This window comes from Mastomys coucha, unplaced genomic scaffold (assembly GCF_008632895.1).
Source record: "Mastomys coucha isolate ucsf_1 unplaced genomic scaffold, UCSF_Mcou_1 pScaffold9, whole genome shotgun sequence".
Lineage (NCBI taxonomy): Eukaryota > Metazoa > Chordata > Mammalia > Rodentia > Muridae > Mastomys > Mastomys coucha.
This window is the reverse complement of record NW_022196915.1, coordinates 65,429,077-65,446,315: the sequence shown is the minus strand read 5'-3', so window position 1 is coordinate 65,446,315 and position 17,239 is coordinate 65,429,077. Positions and strand designations below refer to the sequence as shown.

At 40.5% G+C, this 17,239-nt stretch overlaps 1 protein-coding gene across 1 annotated transcript in view; it reads right to left on the bottom strand.

Annotated features, from left to right (window-relative positions):
- Vwa8 (von Willebrand factor A domain containing 8) overlaps window positions 1–17,239 on the bottom strand; it is a 349,402-nt gene that overhangs the window by 245,012 nt on the left and 87,151 nt on the right. Inside the window, exons 6-12 of the mRNA XM_031362757.1 lie at window positions 16,482–16,646; window positions 15,974–16,023; window positions 15,321–15,429; window positions 13,288–13,392; window positions 3,486–3,617; window positions 1,331–1,465; window positions 1,170–1,247 (exon numbers count right to left, since the gene is read on the bottom strand). Of these exons, the coding sequence (XP_031218617.1) occupies window positions 1,170–1,247; window positions 1,331–1,465; window positions 3,486–3,617; window positions 13,288–13,392; window positions 15,321–15,429; window positions 15,974–16,023; window positions 16,482–16,646 (774 nt within the window). The remainder of the gene's footprint in view (window positions 1–1,169; window positions 1,248–1,330; window positions 1,466–3,485; window positions 3,618–13,287; window positions 13,393–15,320; window positions 15,430–15,973; window positions 16,024–16,481; window positions 16,647–17,239) is intronic.

Here is a 17,239-nt window from a genome sequence, read left to right as displayed (position 1 = left end):
GAGGAGGAGGAGGAGGAGGAGGAGGAGGAGGAGAGGAAGAGAAGGAGGAGAAGGAGGAGAAGAGGAGGACAAACAGGAGGAAGAGAGAGGAAGAAGAGAAGAAGTTGTCCTAGACAAAGCAAGTAAGGCTGGTAAGATGGCTCAGTAAGTGAATGGATCCACCACCAACCCTGCCAACCTAAGTCCAACCCTGAGACCTACATGGAGGAAGGAGAGAACCAACTCTAGAAGTTGTCTCTGAACTCCACATGAATGCCACAATACACACACACACACACACATACACACAAAATAAACAAATGTAGTAAAGATTTTATCTTGTCTTTTTTTTTCTTCCAGAGCTGAGGACTGAACCCAGGGCCTTGAGCTTGCTAGGCAAACGCTCTACCACTGAGCTAAATTCCCATCCCCGTAGTAAAGATTTTAAAGTGGTAACGATTATACAATATTGTGAATGTACTTAGTTCCCATGAATTATATGGGCAAAAGTGGGCAAAGGGGCAAATGTTACATAGTATGTCTTCTATAATGATGTAATAATCATCTGTTTCCATTACTTTTTTCTGTAGAGATGGGAACAAGTGCCTGTGCAACCCAGATAGGGCATCAACAACAGACCAAAAACAGGAGAAGCAACTAGATTAATGTACATGACCCTGAGTGACGGATCAGCTGCAGAAGCATGGCAGCATGCTGTGGGCAGGCAGCTAGCAGCAGAGAAACGTCTCCCATGCAGGAACTGGAAACCCCTGTATTGTAGTGTGTGGGGGAGCGGGGAGCAGTGGTGCTCTGAAGTTGTTTGTGGTCTGCCCTTGTGCTGCCTTGTCATCTGCTCTGATCTCAAGAGAACTGCACCATGGCATGCCCAGAAGATAGAATTCAACATCAGAGAATACTCAGCCTCTAGGCTTCCCCATTACTAACAAACGTATTCAGAGTGTGCAGAGGGTGCATGTTCATAAGATGAATCTCTATTGAACGTCAGGTCCTGCTTTAGTATACACATCAGATGGTCTACAATGCTCGGTCAAACCCCCAAACAAGTATTGCTGCTCTCTAATTTGAATACTACTGTAGTTATAAATTATGTCAAATACTCAACAGGTCAGAAGCACTGATGGGCTAAACACATTTGTTTGCAGGCCAAGTCTGAGAAAGCAATGGCATACCTGGTAAAGCATGATGGGTTCTATGCTGTATCCTAGGAGAGCGGCGAAGTTCTTAGCGATGACCGTTTTCCCACAGCCCTACAAACGGAAACACCATCAGGTGAGGGATGAGTCCATTCAAAGCTGAGAGCGAATGCTTACGATGAAGCTGCCATTCTTACCTTCCCTCCAATTAAACATATGTCCTTCACCATATGAGACTGTATCATCTCAGCCAGTAACTGTTTGTGACTCAGAGTCTGAATGAAATGGTCAGGAGCACAAGGCTGGTTTACTGCTCTGGTCCCAGCTGGCACCTGTCAATTTAAAAAGGCAATAAAATATACATGTTTTTCAAAGGATAAGTAATAGGAAGCACATAATTTTCACTCAAAGGCCCCTTATGAGTTTATTTTAATTCAACTCTATGCAATTATTGTTCCTTTCCAACCTGATGATCCTTATCAAATCTCTACATTAGTCATTCCTCCAAAATTGAAGACCCTAACCATTACGTATGTTCAGAACATGTCATTGTAATGTTCTTTCTAACTGGTGATTAAGAAAAATACTAGTCAGCATGACATTATTTTCTCTTAGACTCCAGCTATAAGTACAAAATGCAAAGTTCTCATAAACTTGAGTCTCCCTGCTGGCTCCCTGCTCTTTCCTGACAGCATGGCCAGCTCCTCTCCACTTTCATACTTTACTACTCTCCAGTATCTATCTGTGCAAATATTCCCTCCAATTCACCTGCTTTCTGCTTTTCAGTTTTTCTCTTTCCCCAGAATCATTGGGCTTTGGATCTTGCTCTTTTCTTCTCAAGGGACATTTATTTTAAAATTTATTTTTCATGTATATGTATGTATGTCTGTGTGGGTATGCCTGTGTGGGTATGCCTGTGTGAGTGGGGCTAGAGCAGCAGGTAGTTTTGAGCCACCTGACATAAGTAATGGGAATTGAACCCTGTCCTCTGGAAGGGCAGAAAGAGCTCCGAACTACTGAGCTGTCTCTTCTGCCCCTCTAGGGATGTTTTTTAAATTAAATTTATTTTTAGCTCATACATAAGCTTAAAAATCATATGTATAAATAAGTTACTTTCTATATTGTATATACATTGGGTAATGTTTAGATAAGTGTCTAGTTCTAATATAAAAAGCTAACTGGGAGGGCCAGGAGGCAATGGATTTGCAGGGTCTTTACCAAGGTGATCTGAATAACCATTACACAGTATCTATGCACAAAAACCTAGACTGCATTTGCATCATCCAACACTTCTCATTTCTTTTCTTTTTTTTTTTTTTGAGAGAGTCTCCCTATATCTAGTATACAAAAACGAACAAACAAACAAAACAACAACAACAACAAAAGCCTACTATACAATAAATACTCACTAAATTCAATTACAAACTGCCTGGATCATGATAGTCATAACTGATATTTAGTTCTAAGAAAAAGTACAGCTACATGAGTAAGTATCAATATCCCTATTAAAACAAATTATTATAATACAACTTTGCTTAGTCACTCATAAGAAGGCAAGCATTTGTTCCTCCCTACTTCCCTTGTACCCAGCATTTTCAAGCTGTGTTTCCTGGGGATCCCGGAGTCCTTACAGCAATGGTTAGAAGTAAAGGATGAAGCTGACCAAGCAGCAGGAGCTCCAGGACCACACCCCTTCCCCTCTCTAAACAGTATTCAACAGCACAGCTTCCAAGCAAAGTGCCTCCTGCAGCTAGGACAGGGTCTCTACTAGAGAAATGGTTTAAAAGCACTACTTTTTCTCCACATTTATTAATTTTTATACAACATTTCCCAGATCCTCCCCACCCACTACCCATCTGCTTTATGTTCTTTCTCTAGCAAGACAAAAAACAAAACAAAACAAAAAAACCAATAAAACAAAAAAATGTCAAAACAAACAAAAGAGCTTACAAAAAGAAAGAAACAAATGTCATGGAGTTTGTTTTCTGCTGCACACTACTTCTGGGCATGGGGCCTGCCCAGGAATGTGGTTGATGTACCAGTGACACTCCATTAGAGGAAACCAGTTTTCCCTCTGCCAGTGGGTATCCATTAGAAAGCACTATTCCTGAGTGAGAACTCAAAGCACAAAATATGTTTGCTAATCAACACTTGATTTGTGAAGGAAGGCTTTCCTCATTCTGAATTTTTCCCATACAGCTTTAGGTTACCACGCAGATGTAGCCACAAAATAATGGATCGAGAGAGGTGCAGCAGAGTCCAGGACTTAGCACGGGATCAAGGACCTAACTTAGGCCACAGGAGCAGCCAGCATGGGACAGATTTTAGGATGAATAAACCAGGATGAAGTACCTTAATGGTCACCTCTTTCCCTGAGACCTGGATCGTCACGTGGGCATGGGAGCCATGGCTGTCAGTCGTCCTCTCCACTCTTACAATCTCCTTAGGAAGCAGAGAGTGTCCAGAACCTTGGAGCTCAAAGCGCTGTAAGTTACCAGAAAGATAAGTAATTTACCTTTTGTTTCAGAATGTGAAATAACTGGAATCCTATCTAATTAGAACTGAAATTATTTCCACGTTATTTATACAAGCAGAGGCTTGAAGTTAATGAGAATGTTTTACTTTTTACTAATACCTTTCTTCTTGAATAATAATTAAAGATGATATAAAAATAGGCCTTGAAGTCTACTAACACAAAATAGAAACTCTCCATTCCTGAGCTGGCACAAGTTCATAATCCACACTTCTTGATAATTCAACCTTACAATTTTCTAAAAAAGGATGATTCAACTCTAGAAACAACTTATTGAAACAGACTCATGTCAGGGGACAGCTGCTAATGTGTCCCCTAAATTCAGGAAAACAGAATTCAGATACCATTCAGCAGTACCTTTGTGTAGATAGCTTAACTTATTCAAAACCCCATGCATAGGGTTTGTTCAATATGAAAAACAGAGGAGTTTAAAAAATATTAAACAGAAACACTTATACTGATTTTAGAACATTATCACTAAAATGAAAGATATATGCAGGCCAATGCATGAACAACCATCTGCTATTGAAAAGGATGACAGAACTCCAGAAAACAGCATTCAGAAGAAAATCATGTTCAAACTCAATATTCAAAAACAATGGCCCAGTTAAGTCTTCATTCTACAGTGACTTAGATACCACAGGCAATCACTGCCTTCCAAAAAACTAAGAAAAAAATTATTTGTGCAACCATAATAAAGGAATTCCAATGCTTTACAAAATCCACACAGTGTACAATAGTGTGGTGAAAACTGCTTCCACATTGTACCAACAAATGACTTGTGGATCTCACGGAGTGACACATGGATCTCATGGATGACATGGTATTGCAAGGGAGAGTCAACAGAAAGCAAGGCACGGCCCAGGAATGAAATGCATCTGGATCAAACCTAACAGCCATTGTGTCCGGAGAAACAAACAGGTGGAATTAAAGGTGTGTTCTCCCCAGAGACAATGATGCAGGGCTGAAGTCAGGGCCTATGTTACAAGCAGAGCTACTGTTACAATTCATAACAGTAGCAAAATCACACTTACGAAGTAGCAGTAAAAATAACTTTATGGTTAGGTGTCATACCATCATGAGGAACTGTATTCAAGGGTCTCAGCATTAGGAAGGTTAAGAAACACTGCATTAAATAATATTCTCTCTTATTTCTAGGCTATGGGGCACAAAAAGAGAAATTCTACAGACCTAGTTCATCAGATACTAACTATGTAATCCTGTTGCTGTTCCTATGGGGCGCTTTTCCTGTCAATAGCTACTCAAAGCGTGGCCACTCCCCCAAGGAGTCAACAATGGGAACCTAGCTAGTGGGTATCAGCAGGCAATCCAGGTGTCCCTCTTCTCACAACAGAGCCTTCAGATACACAGCCTTTTGAGTATGTCAGCCCTTTGGGAAAATACTACATACATCTATTTGACACACTCTGCAATCTCTAGATCCCAGAATCACACCTAAGATACAGACAAGGGTCAGTCAATAAAAGTTGGTTAAAGAGAAATCCAAATGGGGGCACTGGAGAGATGGCTCAGCGGTTAAAGAGCACTGACTGTTGTTCTTCCAGAGTTCCTAAGTTCAATTCCCAGCAAACACATGGTGCCTCACAACCATCTGTAAGGGGATCCAATGTCCTCTTCTGATATGTCTGAAGACAGCGACAATGCACTCACATATATTAAATAAATAAATAAACAAATAAATACATAATCCTTAAAAATGCAAGTGGAATTTTTCCCCTTCATCCTCAAAATGACCTATGCTTTGAGGGCTGGAGAGAGAACTAATCACTGACTGTTCGTGGAGAGAATTCAGCTTCAGTTCCCAGTACCCACATGGCAGCTAGCAACCCTCTAACTCAGTTCCCTTTTCTGGCCTGCTCAGGCTCCAGCCATGCATGTAGTACACAATCAGATATGAAAGCCAAATACTCATGTACCTAAAATAAAATAATCCTGTTTGAAAACTCATCAAAGTTACTGGAATCATCATTCTGCCTCTGGTAAAACGATGTTTATATCACTCCAAAGCAAGGTACAGTGATGTTCTAGAAATGCCCCCTTGTTACCCAAGGCCTACAGATCATGTACCCATGAACTTTGGCCTTTGTTCCTATAAAGATGTTTATCTGTCTCATTATAACAGACACTTCTTGGGTTTACATCACTGTAGACCCCCAGCATCTTTTGCTTCCGCTCAGCACTGTACACGTTTTAGCAGCAGCACATCCTGTTCTAACTCCCGGTCTCCTTGGTGCTCATCTACCCATCTGGATTATATTCCCACTTCGCTAACACTGCTCTTGGTAAATCCACAAACTACCGCAAAAGTTCATAAACTCATTTTCTCCCTATTTTTACCACCTCTTCCCTCTCAGTATACTCTGAAAGCTTTCCTTAATTTTCCTAACAACATCCCTCTAGGAAGCACCAGGAGAGAACCACTCAACAAAAGTTATCAACTGAAAGAATGCAACATACATTATGGTAAAGGTATCTCTTGCATTCCAAGAGACTAGAACTTTAGATGAACCTCACAGCCAAGTATAAATAAAATACCTTGAGCTCATTTGAGACTGCTATCTTACTGTGTACTCAGCCTGTTTTATCTTTAAGAGAACAACCTTACTAGCTTTGGATTCCCTATGTGATTAACTTCTATAACTTAAGCTAGTGCATTGCCATAATCTTAAATTATGAACTTTTCTACGCCCCTGGCCTAAGGTAATATATGTGTTTGTTCATATGTTATGATAACTATCTGCTAGGAACAGAAAATAGGGTGAAAGTGGCTTGATAAAGTGCATATCCATCACAAATGATAAATCCCACATGGATACAAGTTAATAAGTCTATTAAGAATGATTTTATAATTGTATTATCTGGGTGAGCTGGGGTCAAATGGAGTCAATTACTTCACCCCTTATAAAACAGTTACAGCTCTCTGTAAAATATCCTTCACTCCTCCCCTGATACGATGCTTTCTGTTCAGTTTAATAAATGAGAGAGGAAACACACGTGGAGACACATGTGGGCACACAAAGAGACAGGGACAGATTCACAAGACAGCATTTGAGCAGGCACAGATTCAGACTCAAACAACAGACAGAAAGGGACAATGGAAAACACGGGTAGAAAGAAGCCAAGAATTCAAATCTGGGCTTGCTCTCAATTTAACGACACTAACAGGACACACTTTGACTCTTTTTCCTAATTTGACACCAACTTATTACTAGTAACTCTGAGTTTATTATTAATGTGTTCAAACCTATGCAATAGAATATAGGCTACATTTTTGTGGGGAGCAGAGAAAGAAAGGTATCAAAACATTTATTAATCCCAGACTGAAGAGATCCAGAGCTCACATCTGTTAATGTGAGAACATGGTGCAGTCACAGTTGATTGGATACCAAAACTGCCATGGGAAGGGATCCTTTTACATTTCATGTTTCCAGGAGGACTTAGGTATATTTCCTTATTTTAAAAAACAATCCTATCATATCCAGACAGATAATTTTGGAAATCATCTATTTTCATAACTCCTGGTTTTTCTCTTGTGAATCTATGAAATGCTGAACTTGTGCCTGCCACAGACCCTTTAACATCTCCATGCGGATATCAAACATGCACATCAAACAAGCTCAAACATGGAGTTTAGATTTTCTACAGACTCTCCAACATCAACTTCATCAATAAAATTCCACAATCCGAAAAGCTTAAAATTATCCTTGATTACTTGACTGAGCCCTGTATTCAGGTCTATTCCTAACAACCTAAATGCATGCACCTCTTACCAACCTCACAGCTGGCCAAAGCTCCCAGAATCTCTCAACTGGATTAATATAATGGTATCCTGGCTGATTTTCCTCAGCTTCCTCCCCAGTACTCCACAGAGTTCTCTTCTTAATTCTTAAATGCTGCTTTTTCCAGTATTCAGTATCCAGTTTTTCTTTTTTCTTTTCTTCTTGCTCCCAGAACCTATTAGGTAATTCCTCATGAATTCAACTAACACTCATACAGTAATGATTCCTTGAGCATTTATCCTTTTCATTCCTTGAATACCCTGCTGACATGGACAAGGGACCCCAAAGCCCAGTAAAAATAGCCATGGGATCCCAACACAGTAAACCTGGAAATCTCCTGCCAAGAACCCCCCTCCCCACCAAGCCCCACCTGGACTCAGTATCTGTACCAGCACCAAGCAATTATCTTTAATATCAAAAGAGCTCTGGAATTTAACAGTTGCTAGACAAAGCCACCTAGAAAGTGCTAAGGCAGAGACCCCTGTAAGGAGCTGTCTATCCTCCCACGCTGCGGTCTCTGCTTGCTCAGGGTAACTGGCAGCATTTCTGCAGAGCTCACTTCATTTCTCTCGACCTCTCACCCGTGCTCAGTCTCCCCTCATGCTAACTGTTATCAGCTCACGGCTATCACCCACCTATGCCTATTGCATTCCTGTTTTCACTGAACCATCGCTTTTACCAGAGCCATTCCTTTTTTTAGCCACAGTGTTAGGAAAATCACCACATTAAAATGTTATTAGAGTGTCTGCTGCCCTAACCAGACTGTAAATTCTCCAAGAGAAGCGATCAGATAGCATCTGTTTCTGCATCTCTAGAATTCACTATGTAGGCAATTATTTATCAAATAATGAATGCTCAATTAATGTTTGTTGAGCTGGATAAAAATGTTAAATGCAAGATCTTTTCAAGTTTCACAGAGGGAGAGGAGAGAGAGAGAGTTGGTTCAGACTATATCATCAATGAACAAGAGTGGCACACCCTCTCTAAATCTTCCAGGGAACATACTAATTTAGTCATTGTTATGACGGAGCCCTACTTAAGTGGGGCTGAGAGCCAAGACACATTATAAGAAGCTTGGATGCATCTGTTACTAAACTGCAGGCAAGCATACCATTCTCAAAGCATGGCAAGATGAGAATGAAAGTATTTTCTTTCAGAGTCTTAACTAAAGCTCCAAGTGATTCCATGGCTACCGAGATGTTTTAAGAACAGGAGCATCATGTGACAAGCACCGTCTGGGGACTGAAGTCATTCCAGCCGTTTCTATAGCTGGTTCAGGAAAGAGGAGGAGTATTCTGAGTTTTAGCTGACTGCATTTTCAGGGGGTAGTAGGTTTTTCTTTAAAATGCAGCCTAATTAAATGATTACATTAAAATTCAAATGCAACTACTCATTAATTTTTGATATCTATGAAAGAATATAAATCCATTCTTGATTTGTTCTATTAGAATAGATATGTCTACTCCTTTATTATAACCCTTTCTGAATTTAATGAAGTTCACTAACTTTCATATTTCCTATCAAAACTATTTGAGGCTATTGTTCAGACATAAGCTGGCTTAAGATATGCCTTGAGAAAATGAGAGAGAGAAATTTAAGGCAGCAAATATGTCAGAGTGCCCTAAAACAGATAAAGAGCTACGGCAGTGTACAGCCTGCTCCACTTTAGGACAGGACACTCAGCACTTGTGTGTGGAGAGAAGTCAGTGTGAGTAACAGCTCCTTAGGTTCAGGCGAGCTATGGCTGCAATTTAACTTGCAGGTGAGATAATTAAGGTGACGAACAAAGTCACACTTTTTCTTCTCTAATAAAAGTAATTCCAACACCTACTACCAAAGTTAGAAGGTTTCTGTCTGTAACATGAACCACTAGCCTGCTTTCTGCTTCCCTTAGCATCAAGGCCAAAAGAAGGGCAAAGCTAAGAGAAACAGCATTACTGCCTCCTTGAGAAATCCAACTCCTGAAGTAGACACAGAAACCAGGAAAGTAGAAACGGAGGCAGGAAGAAGGACATGTAGAAACATGGTGTCTTAGTTTCCAATTGCTATGACAAAGCATCATGGCAAGGCCCTTACAGGAAGAAGCGTTCCTTTGGGGCTGGCACTTCCAAAGGGTGAGAGTCTATGGCCAGAGAGCAGAGGTGTGGACAGCTGGAGCCGCAAGCAGGAGGCAGAGAGCTGACTGGGAATGCCTTGAGTGTTTGAAACCCAATGAACCACCTCTTCCAGCAAGGCCACACTTCCTAATCCTCACCAAGCAGTTAGACTAACGAGCACATGAACCCATGGGGAGCATTATCCCTCAAACCATCGAGAATGGTAGCAGGACACAAGTGCTATAAGAGGAAACACAAGGAAGGACAGCAGCAGAGAGGCGGAAGGGGGATAAATACCACCGAGGATGTCTAAGAAAGCCACATGGAAATGTTTTTATAAGCTTGCTTAAAAACTTGTATAGAATACATACACACATATGTGGGAGTGGGGCTTACGTGAAATTAGACCACATAGGGTTATAATGCTCCCAACAGCCATGGACTAACAAACCCCCCAAACATGGGAAGCTTCCTTTTCAGCTGTTGGTCAGGGAGGTCCCTGAGGTTCCCAAACCAATACAGGCTGTTGCCATTGTCCTTGGTGCCCTCCAGAACTTAAAAGTAAGACTCTATTATGGAAACACCACATACTTCAAATACAAGACTGGGAAAAATTGGTCTGGAATTCACCTGGAAACCTTCTCTCTGAAGACTAGCACTCATAGTACCTGAAAGTGCTATGCAAGCTACCAAGGGAGAAAAATCAACTACCCTTCCAGCTATAAAGCCTATGGACCACAGGACTGTCCCAGCAAGATATCCCCAGTGGTACAACATAGTGGTACTTTTGTTGTGGGGTGACTATTAGCTGTTGATATGAATTTAAATGCCCACTCAGTAAGTGAAAATTCATACTTGGTACTATAAACTTCGCCAACTACCCATGGCTGGACAAGTCACAGTAGAATAACTTCCTATTGCCAATTTCTAACTATGTTCTAAATACTAGTCAACAAACAGATGAGTGTAGTTCTTGTGCTTCATCAAAGATTCCTTCTGCAGCAGATAGAAGCTATTAGAGATCCAAGACTGGACAAAAAGCAGAGATTAAAAGACTTTATGGGGCCTGCTCAGCCCCAGTCAGTACATCTACAATGCAACCCATACGTCTAAGGCTTAGAGCTAATCATGGAAGCGGGGAAGGAATGACTGTAAGAACCAAGATGCCTATTTCTACATGGTATCTTCAAAGCCATGACCTGGTTGCTGCAACCATGAAATCTCAACAAATATGGTTGCCTAAACAAGACCCTGAAGAAACACTTAAGGCTGTCAAAACCTGGTCTTTAGATAATGGAGGTCTAGACGGTATTTACATTTTAACTATACAGAGAAATCTACATCTTTAGCCAGATGTGAAAGAGAAACAAACTGTCCTTCCCAAGAGGGAGCTAATTAGTAAGCCAATAATTTTATATCAACACATAAATATACACTAACAAAACATCACCAGGTATTTGTAGCCTTTTGGAACTCAGCATTTTTAGTCATACACTGAAAAAACTATGCTATAAATATTTTAAAAGAAAAGCATGCCCCAAGAATTAGCAATTGAGGACAAAAATAAAAACATAAATTTAATCATAAAACTACACCAGGGATATTAAAACCCATTTCAAAATTGTATAAACTCTACATAATTATAAAAAATACATTATAGGCTATTAATACATTATAAATTTTAACTTATTACATTATATACTTGTTCTTAAATTTTTAAATGTTAGATATTTTTAAAATTTTTGCAATTTTTATTTTGAAGTAATCTCAAACATAAGAAAATCAAAGGACACAATTATACAAAAAATTCTATTTCACCTTCACGCAAGTTCCTTGTCACAGTTCCAGCATGCTTTAGCCTCCCTACTACTCCACATACATGCGTAAAATCAACTCATTTTTTTTTCTATCAACAAATTGAGAGCAAGCTGAAGATATGATAGTCCATACTCTTAAACACCAGAGTTCATTATTCCCTGAAAGCAAGAACTCTAGCAAATTTAATCACTCCCTAAGTTGCTAAATGAGAAATTTATACAACCATGCTACCCAACCCATAACCATGTACATGCTCTCAGCTGTACCTGCAATGCCTCTTGTCCCTATGTGACCAAAGACCTTGCAGGAAGGCACAGGACTTGTAGCCACTGTCACTCTTCAGTTGCCTTCCATTATCTTTCATGGATTGCAAAGTGTCCCTTAGCCCAGGATTATACTGTTTTTCTTCACAATCTAACTCAAATCCTCAATTCTCTGCAGGATTCCTGACAAATGAGGCTCTCTTCCCAGCATAATGCTTGAGAGGCACACAATGCCAATGCAATGTCAGTTTGTTCTGCCTGGTCATGTTGACAGTGACTATAAAAATATCGCTTTCCTATTTTAAAGTCAACTAAGCATTTTGCAAGGAGATATTCAGAGATGACATTAATATCCAGTTATGAAAGTTCATGTACACACATACACATACACACACACACACACACACACACACACACACACACACGCATGCACACTTTACACCTTCCTAACTCAACCATCAATCTAATGATGGCCTAATAGTGATTTTTCAATTTATATAATTTCTTCCATATTTGTTGGCACACATTTTACAGTAACAAAGAGAGCTGCTTGCCCTCCATATTTAAATTTTTTAATAGGATGGATACCTATTTTATACAATGAATTATCATCAATTTCTGTTTACTTTTAATGTTCAAATCAGTAAGTCCTTCTGTGGTTTTGACATGCCAGCATCATTTACTGAAAATCTCCTTGATCTCCTCTTCTTTAGTTCAGCCCTAATTCTCAGGAATTAGATCCTATTAGCAGACATGGATTTAGACTTTCTGGCACTTGGTGTGATCATAGTTTCTAGGCTCTGTTAGGCCTCATAGCTAGAAAATGTGTAAACACACACACATCTTTTCATACATAATGGGTAACATCTTCTGCTCATGACACGGCCACTGTTATATTGAAATCAGAGCTGCCATGTTTACTATCGTAAGACTTTCACAAGGATGCCCACTGCCATTCCCTGGTGGACGGGAGAGCAGGTTCACAGTGTATGAGCATCTCTCGGGTGGCAGCACACAAGACCTTCACAAGGCTGTGCACTAGGCCCACAGGACACACCCTGGGTACACAGTGTGGCCAACTGTAAGCTCTCCTGGCCCCTGTAAGTTACTAACTTAAACTCTCTGATGCACCAAACTAGATTTGGGTGGAATCCCTTCCTTATTATGCTGTGTGTGCTCCATCTGGGGCAGGAAGACTCTTGTTCACATCTTCCCAGGAGAGACAATTCTGATGTGTATGCACTGAAAAGCAACATACTTGGTGTTCCTATCTCCCATTTCCAATCCAGTACCTCAGGGTCCTTCACGTCTTCCTCTGTCTGTGTTCATAACCTTTCTTCAGCAGTGAGCTAGATATATATAATGAACACTGTAAGGAACACACCATACCTTTGCTCAGCTGTATTTTTATTTGTCCCATGTAACAAATCTCCCAGCCACACCCACACCCACACCTGAGGGTTTGCTTCCCACCATTGCTTTCTTGTTATTGGCACCAAATGCTTCCTGTCTCAGAAGAGGAGAAAAAGGAAGACAAAGAAAAAAAGACAGGTAAGGAAAAATAAGAGGGGTACAAGGAAAAGAGGCAGACGGAAAGGACCATGAAATGAGGAGGGTGGAGAAGTAGGGAAAGCAGGTACTCACTTTTAAAACACCCTCCACAGCCATCTTCCCTTCGTGTCCTAGTAAAAGAGTGTAAGGATACACCCAATGGATTGCATGTTCAATTGACATCATGGGAAAGGAGTCCTATGTAAAAGCAGACATATATAGAGGTCAGCAACAGCTCAGTCACAGACAATGTATCGTAAATGTACATATCATGCTGAAGTTGCTTTATTTTCCCAGAAGCAGGGGAAAAAAAAAAAAGGATCCTGCAGCAACATAAAAAACCAGAGCCTTCTTTTCTTCCTGCCCTGCATCATATCCCTAAGAGAGCCATGCATTCACTCACACCTTTCCTCTGTATGGCTGGTCCCAGGCTTCTTTATTAAGTTCTGGCCTCCTTCTGGGGCTCTGGATTAAAGCCTTCAGCTACCTGACATAGGACCCTACAGTATCTAGATCTGACACACTGCAAGAGCTCACGTCTTCCCTGCCTAGTCACTCAAAGCACCACATTTCCATCCTTTATTACTATTCTGAATTAATCTCATCTACATCCATCAAGCCTCACAATTATAACTTCAAAGTTAGAAAGTATTCATTAGCCTCCAATTCTTCAGCCAAATCGCACTGCGCTCAAGTCTGTTCACATCATTCAGAGAGTTACTGCCAAGAATAAACAGAAGATCCTGTATGGGCTGCCTATTACACCCTTCTCCTGAATCACTGCTAACAAGCTATGGAGCGAGAACACTGGGTTCTGGACGTACAGGGCGCTCCAGTTCTTAGTGGTTCCACTTTAAGAAAATACTGCCTTTACCTTCCAGTAGTTCAGAAAAAACTGGGAGTAGAGGGGTGTGTGGGCAAGCGGGGTGGCAATATGTTAGCAGGGGCTTCTAATTGAAGGGATTGTGAGGATTTATTTGCCTTGCAATGTTTAAACTTTTTTTTTTCAGATTAGAGAATTTTCAAAGTAAAAATTACTGAGGAAAACCCAAAAGAGATACATAGACCTTAGTAAACAAGAAGTGTGCTGGCTGTACACAACAATGTAAACAATAGATAGGAAAGCTGACCGACTGACTACCTGCAAACACAGCGGGAAAGCAACAAGTTTAAGAGTCTTATTTCAGATGATGCCTTCCTCAGCAGGGCCTACTCAGCACTTCAACAGCCTCCTCCCATTCTCTGCAGTGAACCAGGATCTCTACTCTCTGGTCTATAACAGGGGTATCTCCACTAACATAAAAGTGGTCACATTACACTCCATCTACTTCACAACCTTTGGTGAGCCATTCCTCCCTCCCCATAAAACCCAAGCAGCCTTACTCATCAACAAAATAATTCATGGTAGGGTTCTAACCTCTGTTTCTACCGCAAACACTTAGTTCTAACAATACAACTTGTTCTCATTCTGCAAACATTCCAGGCTGATCTGTGGCTGAACATTCTGTATGTGCCCTCTGCCCTGAAGGCTTTCCCATCATTCCAGACAGGACGCCACATGTTTTGAGAAAATAACTATGTTCCCTGCAAATGTATTCAGGTCTGCTCTTATGCTCTCTGCATGTGGCCCAGCTTCTTCTCCCTTCCCAGCCTTGTAAAAGTCTTGCACATCTTTTTTCACAAGTTGGGAGACCTGCCAGCACCTAGAAACCTGTGTGCTTTAGGATAACCACTAACCAGTGACTCCTGGGAACTAGGGTGGGAAAGCTCAGCTGCCTTGCCTCAGGCTGGGTCCCCCTAGACATCTCCTTCCCTAAGTGTATCTATTCTTTGTTCTGCTGAAGCTGTCTTTCCCCTGGAAGCCTCAGCAGGCTGCATTTCTACCTCTCCCTCCAAAACTGCAAGTTCCCCAGAGACCAAGCATGCCACTGTGTCTGCAGTCTGTTCCAGTGCACACATCCATCTCAGGCCTTTTATAGAAAATAATGACAAGACAACTCAAGTAACCAAGCTCCAATGATAAGCTTCGATTCGCCTCTGCCACATTTAAGGAGAAATATATATATATATATATATATATATATATATATATATATATATATATCATTCAATTATTTTATACTTACCAGGATTTGAACTGCCTCTGTCAAACTGTCTAAGGGAAAGTCTGGAAGCCCGAGTGTAGAGGATTCTTGGGAGCAGAGGGTTGTTGCAAAGGACAAGAGCTGAGAAATTCTAGAGAGGACAATGTTCAAATTGTATTTGAATAACTTTAACATGCAAAATGTACATTGTGCCTAAAATAAGCTGATTTCATTAATCTGAGAAACATGAAATATATTATGAGTTCTTAAAGGACAATGGTTCATATAATATCCCATTAAAAATTCAGAAACTGACTGGCTATCTAGACATTTCCTCTAGTCTATCACAATATGTGAGGATTGCATAACCTGGTCTAAATCCACCATGTGAGCCTCATCCCCACATTCCTAAAGCTCAAAGCTAAGGTACTGAAAGTGTTTGAACGCTGAGGAGAAAGCATAGCTCTCAAGGCCCCGCTCTGTGCTGAAGTCCTTAGGATCTGGCTTCACTCTCGTCTGTCTGCGAAGGCCAGCTCAGAATTTGGACTCATTTCGATGTGTGTGTCTTTGTGAAGCCCCTGCAAAGACTGGACAAACTAAACTGTTAAGCAACTTTTTTTTAGCTTAACAACAACAAATTTAATTTTTAAACAAATTAAATGTTTAATCATCCAATATTTATAAAGTACACTTACTTCTCAGCAGAAACATTGGCTCCAACTGAATATAATAGTTTTAGTTGGTCCTAAAGAGCAGAAACATATACAACCAATTAATAATGAATCCAACAGATGAAACACAAATGCTTTTGAACTAAACCAAACTTGTAAGAAAATACTGTAATTTGCAGCATTTCCTGATACATTCTATTTAATAAAGGCAAAGGCACCCTTTAAAGAGAAAAACATTCAGGGGGTACTGGAGAGATGGCTCAGTGGTTAAGAGAACTGACTGTTCTTCTAAAGGTCCTGAGTTCAATTCCCAGCAACCACATGGTGGCTCACAACTGTCTATAATTTCAGTTCCAAGAGATCAGATGCCTTCTTCTAGCCTCCACGGGTACTAAACGCATGAGTGGGTCACATTCATACACATAAAATAAAAACAAAAATAAAAATATACTAATGTTGATATAGAATTTAATGTCTTATTATAGATTAAAAAAAAAAAACATTTCAAGCACTATGTCCTTGGCATACTTACCTGAAAGGGTAGAAAATAAATATCTCTGGCTTGAAATCGAGAACGGAGAGGGGGGTCTAATGGATTCCCAGAGTACCTGGGCACTGGCAAGCCCAGGGCAATCACTCGGAAATTTTCACTGACTCTGACAATCTTCCAAGAATCCAGCTCCTCTTTAGTGTGATCCTACAAGAAAGTAAGAGATCAAACACCACAGCAGAAGTGATATAGACAACAGCTTGCCAGAGCCAGTGACACAGACTTCAAAGGCAAGAGCTGCCAAGACAGGAATCATACCCTGAGTGCTGAGAGGGGAGTGTCTGAGAACTCTCTCAAAATCAAGCTGTTGAGGAATTCAGCAAAACAAATGAGGATCCAAAGCCAAGGAAGGCTCACAGCCTTAAGACTGTGCTGTTAGGAGGGAAAGACAGCCTACACATGGAGGAACAAAGGAGCCCGAGACAGACTACCATACTCTAGTCCCTAACACAAAAAAGAGGGCCGATATATTACCAAAAAGCTAGACCTAAAACAGACTTCTCAACAGAGTCAAGGCTGCCCATAGACCTTCAACAGAGAATTATACTCATAGGTGTACTTCTATTAAGGCATATGACTAATACCAGTTTTTAAAAACTCACTTTTCTGATTTAACTTTTTAGAATTTCACATCCACATTCCACAAATTTCACATGTAATTAGACAATACAGATAGACAACATTATATGAATGAACAAAACAGAGGTCAAAATGTAAGATCCGAATAAACAGGGACATCT